The sequence below is a fragment of the Acipenser ruthenus genome, chromosome 1 (assembly GCF_902713425.1).
Source record: "Acipenser ruthenus chromosome 1, fAciRut3.2 maternal haplotype, whole genome shotgun sequence".
NCBI classification, from domain to species: domain Eukaryota; kingdom Metazoa; phylum Chordata; class Actinopteri; order Acipenseriformes; family Acipenseridae; genus Acipenser; species Acipenser ruthenus.
In genome coordinates, this window is record NC_081189.1 from 74,793,617 (window position 1) to 74,810,419 (window position 16,803).

The 16,803-nt window shown below is 35.7% G+C and overlaps 1 protein-coding gene and 1 long non-coding RNA gene across 3 annotated transcripts in view; one reads left to right on the plus strand and one right to left on the minus strand.

The window, feature by feature from the left end:
- LOC131737899 (B-cell scaffold protein with ankyrin repeats-like) overlaps positions 1-16,803 on the minus strand; it is an 82,503-nt gene that overhangs the window by 34,510 nt on the left and 31,190 nt on the right. Inside the window, exons 6-7 of one of the 2 annotated variants that reach the window (XM_059029740.1) lie at positions 14,281-14,395; positions 10,752-10,948 (exon numbers count right to left, since the gene is read on the minus strand). In XM_059029740.1, the coding sequence (XP_058885723.1) occupies positions 10,752-10,948; positions 14,281-14,395 (312 nt within the window). Of the gene's footprint in view, positions 1-10,751; positions 10,952-14,280; positions 14,396-16,803 lie in introns of both variants that reach the window. The other variant, XM_059029732.1, reaches the window with a different exon arrangement.
- Positions 1,788-14,365, plus strand: LOC131737901 (uncharacterized). Its single transcript, XR_009329464.1, has 4 exons — positions 1,788-1,831; positions 3,332-3,466; positions 6,226-6,311; positions 14,309-14,365. It is a non-coding gene; the product is annotated as an uncharacterized LOC131737901 (long non-coding RNA).

Consider the following 16,803-nt stretch of genomic DNA (forward strand, 5'->3'; position numbering starts at 1 on the left):
AGATCTTTGCATGACAGATCAGGACACATTTGAATATCATTCACTGAATGAATAGTGACCGATGACAAAATACTGGAGATTAGATCATGAAACTTTACCTATAACTGAAGTATTCAAATTGAAAACAAATGTATTGATGTCTACAGGAGACACACTTTCTGACTGTCACATGAGCAGCCATGCTGAACAAAAATGATAAGCAAACACTGATGGTTAGGGCTGTATGCTTATTTCATGGCATTTCACAGTTTAAAAATAAGTATTTCAGGATATTTCATGATTAAACATAACATTTATTGAAGCAGAAACAAATTGCATTGTCACATTCAAAACATATCATTTTCTTTATTTATTATACAGCAAATGTTCCTAAATATTTAAATGCTTAGCTGAAAAACAGTAAATGCTAAATTGTAGAATATTTTGAATTATCAAACTAAATAAAAACATAAATAAATGTAAAAATAACTACATACATGTGGAATGTCCCCTTCTTGTACTGGACAGAGCGATCTTTAGCAGAAATATTTATGATCTTTGATGCAGCTGGTTTCTTTTTTTGTTGAACTTCCTTTAACCTACAATAGTCTACTTTCAGTCATGTTTGCATTTCTAATTACTTGTCTAAAAACTTTTGGGCCCACTGGTTGGGATCTAGCTTTCATTCTGTGTTTGCCAAAGGGAATACACGGTCATTACACATTTTTAATACACCAAAATTGGCCCCTTTTCTAGATATGAAAAATATATGAGATATATGGTAAAATATATGTTTTATGTATTTAAAATATAAGGCAAAAACATAATATATTAAATGTATGGTAAGTTTGTTGCAAATATATATTGATAACAATATATTGTACAATATATTTTTTAGTCAGTTAAAATGAATTAGTAATGTATAAAAATACATTAAAAATATCTGGTGCATTTGGAATATATTTTAAATATAATTGAATCTGTGAGCCATATATTTATTTTATATGTTGTCAATATATGGTAAGGTTATAAATATATTATTCATATATTTAACATGTTTCCCAGTCATAAAAAATATATTAAAAATATGTTTTCTTTCCGTATGGGTATGTTTATCTATACACACCTTTCCATGTAAAATAAAATACAAATAAAGTTGCATACTTCCACTCTTTAACCTGCACATATTTTAGCATCAGACAATCTGAAAGACAGCATAGCTGAAAAATTAATTTGACCTGCATTTATTATTCATATTTTCCATGTTTAATGAGGTTCAAAGAATCCTAAAAAGACTAGTTTGTTGGCTGGTCTCTGTCCTGTGCTTTAAATACTGAATAGGGTTACATTTTGTTAATTTTTAGACACATCAACACTCACACACATATATATATATATATACAGAGAGAGAGAGAGAGAGAGAGAGAGAGAGAGAGAGAGAGAGAGAGAGAGGGGGGTGCTTATGTGAGGCAGATTTAAAATGATTTCCATTATATAAGGCATTGCACTGTATGTTATAAATCAAGTCATCAATCAAGTGGTTTGACTCACCTTTCATTTTGTGCATTATTGCGTATTATATATATATATATATATATATATATATATATATATATAGTAAGATAGCAGGGAGAGGGTCTGATTCCTCCCTGCATAAAACATGTGCATGTGCACATTTTGTTTAATTGTTTAATTATTTTGTAAATTGTTTAATTAGTAATGATCCCCTGCACCTGGCTATCATTGTAAATTAGAGCCAGGTGCAGGGTATTTAAAGAAAGCTGCCAGTCTGTTTGAGGCTGCTGTGTGGAGAGCTTGCTTGTTAGTGTGCACAAGCGTAGGAAAAGAAAAGGTAGTGTAAACCTGTGTGGTTTTGTTTTGTTTGAATATTTTGTTTAATTGGCAGGTAAACGGCTTAGCCGTCCTGCAAGATAGTTTAGGTTCCTGTTCTGTGTTTAGTTAGTGCTCAAGAAAATAGCTAGGTGTTTGTTTTGTTTATTTTGTTTCTGTTACTTAGAAAATAGTTCAAAAGCACTTCAAAAAACCTCAGTTTCTGTGTCCTGAGTCTATTTTTAAAGGGGCAAAGAACCCTGAGTGGTGAAGTTGTATTAGTAATATATATATATATATATATATATATATATATATATATATATATATATATATATATATATAAAAAAAAAAAAACCTCCCCACTTATTAAAGTCAGGAGCTGCTACTGTTCTATTTATGAGCCAAAAGTAATTGCTTGCAAAGTTTTATATAGATTGGGATATGGCGCATCACACAGGTAAATCATAAGCACAAATGCTAGTTTCTCTACAGTCAGAGCTAGTGTCACATACAGTATTATAACCCTTGGAGTACTGGAAGGACTGTCTTTTACATGATGCTTAGAATTTGGGATAAACGATTTTTCATTTGAGAACACATAAGCAAATGACAACTTGGAGTGAACAACAAGCTTTATTGGTCACCATTGTTAAGGGACGTGAAGATGTTCTTAACCACAGTTTAACCAACTTAACACGAACATCCACCAGCAGGAAATGACATTATATCCAATCTATCAGGACGGATTAAAATAACTACAGAGTACTTATTTAAAGTACAAAATGTAATCACTATTTGTTTCAAGTGATATTTTTGTAAGCTTTATGTTATCGCAATTATAATCCTCAAACAGCAGTGTTGCTAGGTTACAACTATCCGTGCTAGCATTTCAGCCTGAATAGTGTCCTTGAATTATAGTTTTCAAATTTAGTCTATGGAGTGGTTTACATGCTGTTTAGAAACTCCAAATTCTCTCTCCATTGTAGTGAGAATGTGACAGCATGCACATATAATGCACATTCCTCACGCTATAGGAAGTGTGCAGCCAAAATATAGTATTGCTAAAAAGGGTGGGTAAACCGCCTTCTCATGCTCAAAGGCCGTGCAAATTGACCAAAAACTAGGGATTTTTTGCAAGGCAAAAAGTCCGAAAGGTGTACCATATGTTCATGAGACTTTAGCAGTGAAGATCCCGTTTGTGCGTAACTGCGACAGGGTTGATGAAATCCCTGCACTGAAAAGCTCAGCTCCCACCAACAGGGGGAATAGGAGGAACCTGTCCATCCAGCAGGCTTTGGCAACTACAGGGTTAATGTTCTGTAGGAGCAGGCTTGCTAGGAGGCTGGTGGAGGGGAACAATGTACACCCGGGTTCAATCCCAGGTAAATGGGTAGGAGGTGGAACTAAGGTGTACGAAAGGGGCAGCCTTTCCACTAGTCAGGGCAGTGTTCCTGGGACGAGGAGAGAGACGTCTACATGCGCTGTACACACTAAACCTTTGTTACTTAAATCCCTGCAGAATAAACAGGTCTGCGGTGCGCCAGACCTTCACGAGCTTACCTATGCTCCAACAATCAAAGAGCGTTACCTGCCCTGCAGCAACCTTACCGGGACTGATTGCACTGTGTGTGTGCCTGCCTGCCTGGGAATCACTGTGAGCAAAACATTGTTGTAAATAGCTGAGTCCGTTTAAAGTCACAGTACACCGTTTTATTTTGTTTTTGGATTTTCTTTTGTTTCTCAAGAATTGTAAATAAAAGCTTTTTTTTTTTTCACTTAAACCTATACCTCTCTGTTGACATTCTGAGGCCTTCCACAGTTATCTCACGCAACTGTCTACTATAACTAAAGGCCATACCAAGCAATTCTTTATTAAGAACTGAGATCTGCTGAACTTGAAATAATAATAATAATAATACTAATAATAATAATACAAGGGGATTAGGGAAATCTTCATTCAGTATGTTTTGTTTTAATGTGATTTATTCAGTGTTTCAAATTATTTCCAGTTACTTGTATTGGAAATGAGGGCGATTAGGGTAGCCTTTTGTAGATTTACTACCAGTATTTTGAAAATGTACTCTACTGATTTTTTTTTAATATGTAATTAATGCTGAAGCTACCCTTGTGTAGGAAACCTTGTATATATTATATATACTATGTATATGAATATATATGCAGTCTATATATATATATATATATATATATATATATATATATATATATATATATAATATATTGCATATATATATATATATATATATATATATATATATATATATATATATATATATGTTTAGCAAATAATGCATGGATAGTGCAAAGTGCTGTCTTACAGAATGTTGGTATTTATGTATTTATTTATTGCATCTATATAACTATGGGTCATTAGCAATGAACATCAGTGATGAATGATCATCCCCAGCTATGTACTAATTTAGTACCAATTGCAGGGAATACAATTGGAGATTAACTGGTCCTCAGCTTTAGTATGGAGTTTAGGATTAAGCTCTTTATTGTAGTGTGCTGCTAAAAAGGAACTGAAGTTTTTTTTTACAAAAGTAAATACCAAGGCTGAATTGCATAAGAATATTTTGCCATTTTCTTAACCCAAATTCACATGTATAATCTGATTTTCCTGAAACACCACCAAAATGAATGAAGCTGCGTTAGAGGATAAACACAACTTTTATTAGTCCTCATTATTTAATTCACACACAAAACAACTGCATTAGTTTATATGACCAAAGGTGTATTGTAGACTATAAAAGGTGTAAATCGAATCAGAAATGCTAATTACAGATTTCAGGTATAGCCTACAAAAGCTTAATTTCTCAGTACATCCATACGAAGGCAATCATGGCCAACTGAGAACATTTAATACGCAGCTGGGGACTATCTTGAGCTGCTTAGTTCATTTGCAATTGGTATTAACTTGCGTACTAGTTTAGTATCATCCTCCATACTAACCACGGGATCATCCCCAGTTAGTACGCTCCTTTTAGTTTGTTGCAGTTTACCCTATACGTCTGGGTTTTTGTTTTGTTTCCTTCACTTTTTTAATTACGTTTTTTTTGTTGGCCAAATGAGGCAGGCTGCACATGCGGTTCTTTAACACAACCTAAAAGCTTCTTTTAACCCAGTTTAAGAAAGCTGCACAATGGCCTCCCAAGTGGCGCACCTGATAAAGGCACTCCGAGTGGAGTTCAAGTCTATTCTGTTGCCGCCCGGGGGGAGGGAGGGTTAGGTTGGTCAGGGTGTCCTCGGCTCACCGCGCACCAGCGACCCCTGTAGTCTGGCTGGGCGCTTGCGGGCTTGCCTATAAGCTGCCCAGAGCTACGTTGTCCTCTGATACTGTAGCTCTGAGGTGGCTGCATGGTGAGTCATTGCATTTAGAAGGAGAATTTTTCTCCCTAAAAGAAAACCACATGTAAACCCAAATTACCGGAAAGCTACTACCAAAATAGCATGCCAAAAAGGTGAGACTTATTTATTTTTTTTGCAAGTAAGCCATGCCTATATTGCTTAAGCAACAAAAAGGAAAGTCTCTGCAGTGACAAAAAAATGTTTTTAATTAGAAAAAAGTTTCTTATTTTATTTAATATAACCCTTCGGTCACTTCATGCATACAGTAATATGCAATTGCTCAAACCACATAGAGCTCACATGTCTGTTTTAAAATGTTCTAAAACATGTAATAACAAAATCTTGACCAAAGGGGATTACTAAAATTAAAAACAATTATCTCAAATAATATTAAAACAAGAAAATAAAATCTTACTTGGCACCTAATAAAGGATATTTTTCATAGCATTCCATCTATCGAGAGAGGCAGCACAAGTAATTTTAAGGTACATGTGTTTACTATTTAAATTGAAAAATACATATATACGTGTCAAACTTGATTGTATTCTTGTAGCCTTAGTTAGTTCAAGAGGTTGTATTTTAGCAACTATAAACAGGGGTGGGTAAAAGCCGGACCAAGACAAAACTGCCCAGACGGAGCAATACAAACGGTCTGATCTTCTGAAATCTTGCACCAAATGATTACTCCACCTCTATAGCTTACATTTCAACAGGTATTATCATTATAGAAATGTGCATTTTTTTTCACATGTAATTAAAAAAAATGCTTCCGGACCAAGACAAAACTGCCCGGTCTCATCTTAAAACCTACATCAAAGTATTACTCCCTCTCCATAGTCCACATATCAAAAAGAATAATCATTTTAGCAGTCTACCTATTTTTTTAAAATAAAATGTAGTGCTTCTGGACTAAAACAATACTAATTATACTAATTATCACTTTCCCAAGCTTCGTTTCTTGATGCCGAGCTAGCAGATACAAAATTAAAAAACAACTCAAGTGATGTAAGATAAGGAAACTTTACTGTCTATTCATCCCTGTGACAGGGAGAAGTCTGTCGCTGGTTCTTGCACGGATGTGTGTAGCTGGGACGCGTAACAGGAGACGTGTTGCGAGGCAACCAATTGAGCAGGTAGGGTCGCCCGACGCTGAGCTGATCAGGAGGTCTGGATTGGTTGGGGGGGGGGGGGGTGCCTTGGGAGATTGCGTGCAGCTCAAAAGGCGTCTATATTACAGCTCAGGGGGGACTGCACTGCCATGCTACACAGAGGGGGTCTTTGTTTACATCCAGGAGGACAGCGTCCACTCTGCAGGATAACCACTATGGAACTCTTCAAATGCAAAATGGTGCCTGTGAAGGCTCTGCTCAGCCAGGACTGTCGCAACGGCCCAGGGGCTGGGACTTCGGGAGCAAGAGCAGTATTTTAGTTTAGGGCAGTGGTTTTTAATCTGTGGTCCATGGATGTCTCTTGTGTTATCTGCAGAGTTGTATGTTGTTCGTCTTAACCGATGATGGCTGTCTGTGGTTGCTTGTGTTGCCTTGTCCCTTCCACTGCTTTTAAGGGGGTGGGAGGGAATGTAGAGTTATGGTTAAAAACCCTAACATCGCATTTCCCTACTTTTGTCGTTTTAATATCAACCCTAACTGATGCATTAACAAAGTTTTTTGCAAAGAATTTCCTTTCTTTTTGAGAATATAGTTATAGGTAGAAATCCTGTATATTCTATTACAGAGCACAAAAAGTAAAAGTTGCTATATTTCTAAACGTGGTTAAACATGTCACAGGTGTTATATATGTTAAACACTGACACAGGTTTATATATAATACACATGATTCGTTTTTCTTCACCTATTCACAAGATGGGACCTATTTAGCAAATATGTGCGCAGCTGCTTTCGCTCGGGCAAAAAATGACAGCAGGTCTTATGTGTGGGCTAACGCATATCAAATAGCGAATCATGTGCCCAGCCAATCAAAGCACTGTGGGGGAGTAAGGTTACAACCAATAAGGATTCAACATTTCCTTTAAGAGCACCTGTGTGTCTGCGATAGCGAATGGATGGCATTTTTAAAACCACCCAAAAAAGGAGACAAAAACGCAAAATTAAAAATGTCCAGCGGCCCAAGTGAGGAGGATGACCAAGCCCCTCAAGCAAAGTTTCCAAATTTTTTTTTTACCTGACTGGAGGTAGAGAGTGAATACTTACGAAATAAAAAAGTAATCTATAAGGCTTTGTCTTATAGATTAAAAAAAAAAAAAAACACAAACTTTTCTGGCACGAATATCAAATTCCACAAACAATACATACTTTGTATAATGCAACAGGTAGCCAACATTTCTGGAGCAAAATAGGTTTTATGGGTGTGATTTCTCAAATATTTTGTCGTAAATATTTATGGCTTTACAGTAACCCACAGTACCTTGGAACGAGCCAGTGGCATAAATGGTCTCCTTCCAGGTCAGCCTGACGCAGTTGACAGATGTCAGTGATTGTTTGTCTGGCCACGTAGAAATCCAGTGCACGCTCCATGATTTTATTTCTCTTTTTTCCTCTCTTTCTTTTCTTTACCTGCTTCACTGGTAGTTTCAGCAGTATTTACAGTCGACCATGCAATTTGCACACAGTTTACACCTGGTTTTCCCTGGTGCAAAACTAGACCCCCCAATGAAAAAAAAAAAAAGCCACAGCTCTGCTGCAGCACAACCTAAAAAAAAACCTTTTGAAAATAAATACATCAGCAGCAAAATCTGAATCGGTCAAAAACATATTATTTTTCAACAAAACATATTCTAGCGTTACTTTAAGATGACTATGAACAAGACAGTAATCAATCAAGTAACCGTATATCCAAACATTTTTATAAATCAATTGTGTATCAAGATGAATCAGTTCGATTAATAACGATTTAGCTAATATTGAAACATATTAATAGCTTCAAATTAGTCACAGAACGTATTAATCATATCACAGAAATCAACTAGATTTTTAAATTAATGTTATCAAGTACAAAAGTTAGTACAAAAACTTTTCTATAAAAAACAAAACCAAAAAAAAAAAAAACATGCGCATGTCAGAACCTAGCCCAAGCGAAAACATAATTCTATGAACAAACTTAACAAAATAATATCTCAAAAGCATGTATTTTTTTTTTTTTTTTTTTTTTTAAATACTGAACTTTGACAATTTGTTAAGGCGAAATTTTGTGAGGCAGACGCACTCCGACACATTGCTTGTTCGATGTGGAACATGAACAGATTTCAGCTTAACGATTTGTGGATGCTGTTTGTGCATTGTGGTAATTTTGTCTAGACAAAAAAATTCCAAGCAGTACAACATAGGTAATAAACTATAACATTAATATTATGGGTCATATATATATATATATATATATATATATATATATATATATATATATATATATATATATATATATATATATATATATATATATATATATATATATATAATGACATCTCGCTATACAGTAGCCTACAAATACATCGTAAATCAAGGCTACGTGTATTGTATTTTGTATTGTATTGCATGTACAGTTGTAATGTATCTATTAGAATACAGTGAATTAACAGTAGGTGCACTCCACTTATAACGCACTCCAAGGGACAATAGAAATTAGTACTTTATAAACGAAGCACGTATAAACACAATTCGAAAATGCTGTATGTAACTGCGAACGCAAGTACCATAAATATCAACAATACTATAAGAAAGCTCTACTGCTAAAGAACGGGAGCTTATTGTTTATACAAAACACGCCTCTGTGGGCCGTATAATGTAATAAGTAGTACCATTTTATGAATTCATATTTTCTCTAAATGTAATTAAAATCGTCTCCAGAGTACTTATTCTTTTCTTCAGAACGAAAGAACCTCCCGAAAGAAGATTCAGTCACGACAAAATAAATGACATTCTAAATTCCTTTTTCGCCAGAGTACTTCTATTTTCGCCAGAACAGCTGCTTTTTTTCGAGAACAATTCCTTTACTGTGAGACTCAAAAAGATTTTAAAAGATAAAATACATTTCCTACTCACAAAATGAACAGACAATGTTACAGTCAATCTTATGGAGGCCCATTTATATACATACAGTATATGTCATGGATTACTATATGATGATATTCAGGCAGTTTTTTTTTTTTTTCAACTGAAAACAAAAAATGATTAGACCCTCCTGAAAAGAAGAATATTTTGTCATGAGGACAATTCCTTTTTCGAGATTAAACATCTAACTGCAAGAGCTGTACTGAGCATGCTCAGAAACAAAATTTCAAATCCCTATAACTATGGAACAGATTAATATTTTTTCACCAAACCAGAAAAAGGCACTATTCTGGGCCAGTCCCATTGTCACAAAAATTTCAAACTGTTTTGGAGACTGACAAGAAAAAACCCAACAACAAACACAGATTTCTTTTTTTTTCCCGCTATCTAGATCTTGGAATCTGCATATCCGAGCAGAACGAAATGACCCACATCAAGACATCTAACCAAAGGGACCACACATCCAAATTGTCATGCAACTCCATTGAACGGGGTCAAAGTTATTAAAGTACAGAAATTGGGGTTTAACATTAAACTGCCTATTCAACCCTAACTATAGTGGTGCTACCATGCCACTATAATATATGCGGTATATGTTATTATTATTGTTGTTATTGTTATTATTATTATTATTATTATTATTACAACTAAGTTCCATCCTTGATTAAATACAACTTTTATTATTCATGGCATCTCAGTTATTTTTATGCCCTCTTTCTTGCTCTCTTCTCCAATACCAAATCATGCAAGTGTAACAGACTACCTGAAAGTATGCAAACTGAAAACGTTTTTTGTACTGGTAAGGTACAAGATATCATTTTTATATTCACATTGAAAAAATAGAAATCTATGTCAACATTTCTGCGTGCTCCTATATCAGGCAAGCAAAGAGCTAGAATGTAAATCCACTCTTTCTGGAGTCCAAACTTTTTATTACCAGATATGTCTGGTGTGCTGTAACCATATTAATCAGTGTCAAAGTATGCAGACAAGTGAAGTCAGAGAGTTGTTCCATTTCACTGCCAAAGGGCCAATGCAAATAGCAGTTTTGAATATTTCTGCTCTACCCAATGTTTATCTGTGTGTTCTTTTTATTGTCAAATTACATGAAATTAACCATTTTCTGTACTACCAATACTGTTTTCTGGGTACTATACAGTTAATACATTTTATACATGTATACTTTATTAAATATATGTTTCAACATATTAATTGGTAGTAAATAGATAACTCTATATACAGAAATGTGACAATTTTGTGGTATTTAAAAATATTTAATTTCTAATTATCACATTCTCCAAAAGTATAGTATTTTACTATCTTGCCTTAGATATGCTCCCTTAAATTGCAATCCATTGCTTTGTCAGGTGTCAGGGTTATCTGGGAGAGAATATTTTGCGCCCCCCCCCCCCCCCCCCCCCCCCCCCCCCCCCAAGACCATCCCTGGTCACCATTTTTTGAACTACTGTTCTGTTACGAGTTAGCTAGTGTAACAATATTCACACTTACCAGTATTTCTTCAATGAGTTTTTGAAGGTCTGTGTGGCCGTGTTTCTCAGCAAGAGTGACCGGGCTCTCCCTGTGCTTGTTGGTCATCCTGGCTGCCTGTTGAGCACCTGGACACTGTAAGAGCAGAGCTGCTAAATTCTTCAGCCCATTCTTAGCAGCAAAGTGGAGGAGAGTTGGAAGCTCGTCTGAATGCTGAACTACTGACAAAATATAAAAAAGTAAATCACTAGAGGTGTATTCACACCACAACATTTTTATTACATCAATATTCTTAAGCATTAATGTCCAGTGTAGCAATCATTACCTGTGAGATAACTGTCAGTGGTGACAGTTACTAGGTGTCCCGAGCCAAAGGAGAGGGCACTTAATCTAAGACAAGTTCAGTTATCTATAGGCGTCCTACTTTTCAATTTTAATCAGTAAAGCTAGTTAAATGTCGAATTTCCCAAGAATTTGAGTTTGACTGAAATAAATTTACATAGGATAGACATCTGACAAAAAACCACTCCGTATTTTTTATTTTCTTGCCAAAAATAATAATTTAGAAATCATCTCTAAGTTTGTGTAGTTTTTATACTTGCTGGCTGTCCCGTCTCCGTTCTGCTCTGAATGGCTAGGGGTCACTGTCAGTCATCTTAGTGGTCCCTTAGTAGGCTACTGTAGTTTCACTGTCAGTCATTTCATCCTGTTCTGACAGATTGCATTCATTTAAATGACTGTCAATCATCAAGACCTGCAACGACTGTACACTTTTATTTGCCAGCTACAGCGCCAGTCATTGAAAGCGCCTTCTTTGAAATTAGCGGGTTATGGTGTAGGTAAGCTTTTGCTATAGATATACGGTGACAGTTACTATTTTGATTTGAAAATGGGGCGCAAGAGGAAAACATTTAATGAGTATTGTGCACAATCCCCTGATCGACGGCAGAAGTCTATACGGCAGGATGAAGCGGGCCCGTCTGCCTTGCCTTCCAGTGACTCTGTCCAGCTGTGCTGAAGCAGGAGAGGGGGGAGCTCAGACTCCAAGTAATAAGTGCAAGTTAGTTCTGTTCTGCTTTGTTCTGTGCATATTATTTTTAGTCGTAAATTTAAGCTATAAAAGTCTGTGTAATACATGTTTATATCCCTTTAACATGTTTTTGTTGGCAGGATATGTACTGAATCTTCATTGAGTACCAATAATTATCCCACTCATGATCCAGAGGTTTAAAAAACATTCAGCTTATCCAGGTCACAGTTTTAAAACTTTTAAAAATATAGCCTGGCATTATTTACAGATTTAAAAACTGCATTCCAAGTGACTGTTTTTATTTTGTCTGGTTCTAAAGCCGGGTCCACACCTGAGCGATCAGTAGCGCAACCCAATTGCTCCCGAAATCGCGCAACTCAGTTGCGAGCAATTGCAGTGTCCACATCTGAGCAATTAAGGTTCCCGCGTCTACAAGATTCATTTTTTTATGATAACTGGGTGACAGTTTTTTTTTTTTGTTACATTTTTATTCTATCTACAAGGTGAAGTATTTTTTTTTGGTTTTGACAACCGAGTTGACACGTTTTTTTTTTTTTTTCTCCCGTGTCTACAAGTTTAGAAACGTATTTATTTTATTTATTTTTTGACAACCGAGGTGACACAGGTCGTAATGTGTTCAGTAATTAACGTGGAAGAGTTGGCAGTTATTATTTTGTTGTTATTTTAAATACCATATTCCCTAAAGAAAAAAACAAAGCTGTGTAAAAGCTTGAGGAAACCGTTTAATTTAATTTTTTTTTACCGCCGACATTTTTTAAATTAGAGCTTCTTAATGTGCAAGCCGTGCAGTCAGCATTATAAGAACCAATCAGAGTTGGCGAACTGCCACGTGATCGCCTGTGTCTACAGAAGTCGCTCAACTGGTTGCTTGGAAAGTTGCGCAACTGCTTGCAACTGGTTGCAGGGAGATCCACATATAAGCGACTCGGTTGCATGCAACTAAGTTGCGCAACTGATCTCTCAGGTGTGGACCCAGCTTTAAGCCCGCCGCACACAGCCCGACTCAAGCAGTCCCGACTCATCTCATCTCAACTGGCTGTACAGAGTCTGGATGAATCGTATCAGTGTGCGTGCCCTTAAAACGAAGATTATGCAGATTTCAGTCGGGATGTCTTCAGATTTGTAGATTGAACATTTTGAATCTTTTTCAGCTGCAGTTTCGTTCAGATGTGATCAGTCTGTCTGTGTGCGGCGGTTGCCGACCAAGACTGACTGAGACCGATTAGTCATAAGGGTGTCAACCAATGATGAAGCAGATTTAAGTGACGTAGCTTGTCATGTGACTTGCCATACAAGATGGCGCAATATTGACAGCTTTAGTTCCACAGGTAAAAATACATTAGTCTTGAATTGCTCTGAGTGTCCCGAATTCAAAAATACCAGATATGTGCACATTTGAATAGTTTTTTTTAGGCGTTTACTAATCAAAGGTAAATTATCAATTTACCTTTTTATTATCAATCTACTGGCAGCCTATATTTTCTTACTGCGCTAAAACAGAAGTAACCGTGTAAATAGGTCACAAATCAAAAGCCCCTAGATCCACACGCTAAAAAACCCAGCCAAAGTCAAATAAAAATGAACAGGTTGGATTTTATTTACCACAGGCCAAAGTGTAATAAACAAACTATATAAAAAGTCAAACACTGCCTGAAATGTTTGCATGTGTAAATGTGTCTCCGCCGTCTAATCAGGGCCCTGTGAAAATCGTGATTTCACTGGCTGTGCGGAAAATCGTGAAATTAGCCCAATACCGTGATTTTCACAATATTCTTAAGAAATAAAAATAATCTCATAATTTTGTATTTCATACAGAAAATAAAAAAATCACATTAACGAAACTGTACAGCTCTGCAATTGGCTTGCTTATTTATTTTACTTTTGTTTGTGATTTTCCTCCCTGCATTCCTCTCTTTCAGTATGTGCTGCTGGCTCGTCTCCACAACATTCTTGCTACAGGATATAGCCACAGAGACGCACTATCTTTTATTTTAAATGAAGGACAAGGCACCTTACAGTACAATTAGTTCAATGCAGAACAGCAGCGGGAGCAACCAAAATCTTGCCGAAAATGTGTAAGATGTAAAAGTTTTGGTTAAAATTATGATTTAAGGTTAGCATTATATTTTGTGCAGATGCTACTGGAAGTGTGGGTGTTGCTAAAGCATTTGGCACCAGATGAAACTACAATGTGCATTACAAATCTGGCCCTGAAGCCAGATGAAAGTACTTGTTCAACTGTGATGATACCTGGTTTGGAAATTCTTTCGCACAAGTTATTATTTGGGGGAATTTGGCATATGTCTGTATGTCAAAGTTACATTTCCACATATGCATACAGTGGAGGTGGTTCACGGTATTTTTCTCATGTTACTGATAACGTAATCATATTTATTAATTTATAGCCACAGCGGGGGACGAACATCACTGACATGCTTGTTTTGCTAGCTCTCTTGAATCAGGCAGGGACTGATTGCATACTGAGATAACTATACTCACTGCTTTTATTGCTGCCATCAATTTGCAGAACCCCCAAACCACCTGCAGGCATCCTGTCCTTCAGAGAGGAGGTGAGCAACTGGTCGAGCTTGTCAATGGATGAAATCTGGAACGCCTAGAGTGGGATGGAAATTGAAGATATTGATTCAAATGGGATGCTATGGGGGACACACAATTGGCTCTATGCAAAAATAAAAAAAATAAAAATTCACTGGCAACCTGGAGAACTGTCTCTAATAATGACTGGCAATCAATTTCATATATAAAAAAAAGCAGATTAAACTTCCATGGAATAAAAATCAAATGGAAGGTTCTTTATCTGACAGCCCGACTGAAGTGAATGAAACTCATTATTTCTGAGGAGAGTTTTATGGATGTATTTCCTCACTGATAATATAAAAAAATAAAATAAAACAGCAGCGTCATCAAAAACCAGTTTCTATGAAAAATTCACCAGGGTTGCTACTGGTCACCTAGAAACTCTTTTCTATGGCTGGCAACTGGACACAGACCAATTATAATTATTTCAAACACCCTAAAACATTAAGGAGACAATAAAAAAGAAATATAGGACATATCAAGCTGCTTGCTGTTTTAATTTATAATCTTTTTTAATTTAGCACTACATTTTAATAGAAATTGATTTGCATTGTTTGGTTGAGCTGTTCGTGATACCAAACTCCTAAACACCGAAACAAGAATAAAAAATAGACAGTATTTGGCTATTTTAGTAAACACACATGTAATAAGTGGAGCCCAGGGCAAATGGTATCCTTATTTATTTATGTTGGCCATTTTCATGTGTTTAATAACAACAGCATTCCAAGAATGTTCATGTAGTGTCTACTTAGGCCTATCATTGTTGTACTGTTAGTACTATTGTCTACAGGTTACCTCAAACAGTTCTGTTAGTAATGGTTTCTACTGATTGCCAGAACTGGTTTCCTAAACTACAAGTTTTGATATTGCACTGAAAAAACCTCAGTTTTAACTTCAATGATATTTCCTGCCCACAGCAACCACTCATTGCCAGAAATAGATTAGGTTAATACTATTCTAGAGTCCTTTGCAGATTTTTCTCATGAAAGGACCCTGTAAAAATCCCAATGACTTACAGACTGGTAACTAATATAAATTCCTGTAACTCATGCAGCCCTATACAATATGTTCTCCCTGTTTTCTGAACAGCTGCAGATGAATTCCTAAGAAAATTCACTTCGGTGTAAATCTTATTCAACCTTAAATATACACGCATTAATAACAATAATAATTAAAAAAAATAGAAAGGTTGCTTCTCACACACTTTGTGGCTATAAATATATTTGTATATGAAAAAAAACAAAAAAAAAACATAATGTTTTACTTTGTCAGAATAAATAGCCCACATTCCATACTAAGTAATATAATGTACACATTTTCAGTGTACACAGGTTAGTAGGTTAGGGGTCATTGACATACAATTTACAAGCAAGCTTGTATTGTTTATAAGGGTTCTTGTTGAATTTGTTCTTTGTATTAGACAGATAGCTTCCTGTCTTGTTAGATATAGGCAAGTATTTGTAAAATATTCTACTTGTGTTAAAAAAAAAAAAACATTTACAAAAATGTATATTTTAGGAAAAACTGTGTGTATAATGGGTTCTGTGTGATGAGATTATCACTGTGTGTATACTGGTATAACTGCAATGTTTATGGTAGGGATTCATTTAGGTGTTTTTAATCCCACCAAACAGTATATTTTATTTGTGTTAGGAAGAAAGTTCCTGGTACACTCACTTCCCTGTGTAGCTGGAGTAGTGCACGGCCCAAGCTTGGCCACCTTTTGTTCATTAGTTTTGTTTTGTTAATAATAAATTAAACTGCTCTCCTTTCTTTCACAGAATCAGAAAAAATATATACCGGATTCTGCCGAGTCAATGCCCCAGTTTGAACATTTGTTTGTGCTGTATTTCACCAGTCAATAAATATGTTGATACTTTAGAATTTTAAGCATGCCTAATTGTAAAAGTAATCTATCTACCTAATGTTCATAATGCCTGTAATTTCGCCCCAGCTCTTTGTTGATCATGACTTTTGGCTTCAATAAAGGACGGTAAAGGTGCAGAAAAATACAATGAAGATCAAAAATCTATTCAGTTACTAGAGAATATTATAATAGCAGTTCTGAGCTCTTTGTCTTGCATAAAACAACTACAGTAATCAGCGAGCAACCTTAGGGTCTGTGGGCTATTGTGCAAAATGCCTGAGCATTAAACCCTGGACTTCATTAAATAGAAAAGTCTACATTGAAAAGCTCAGGAAATTATTACATTTTTAGATCGCTAATTCTGAAATGACTAGCTATTTTCTAAAAACTTAAGACCTGTTTATTTACAATGGCTCTCAAAAGTATTCACCCCCTTTGGACTTTTCCACATTTTATTGTGTTACAACATGGAATCAAAATGGATTTAATTAGGAGTTTTTGCCACTAATCAACACAAAAAAAGTCCATAATGTCAAAGTGAAAAATATAATCTACAA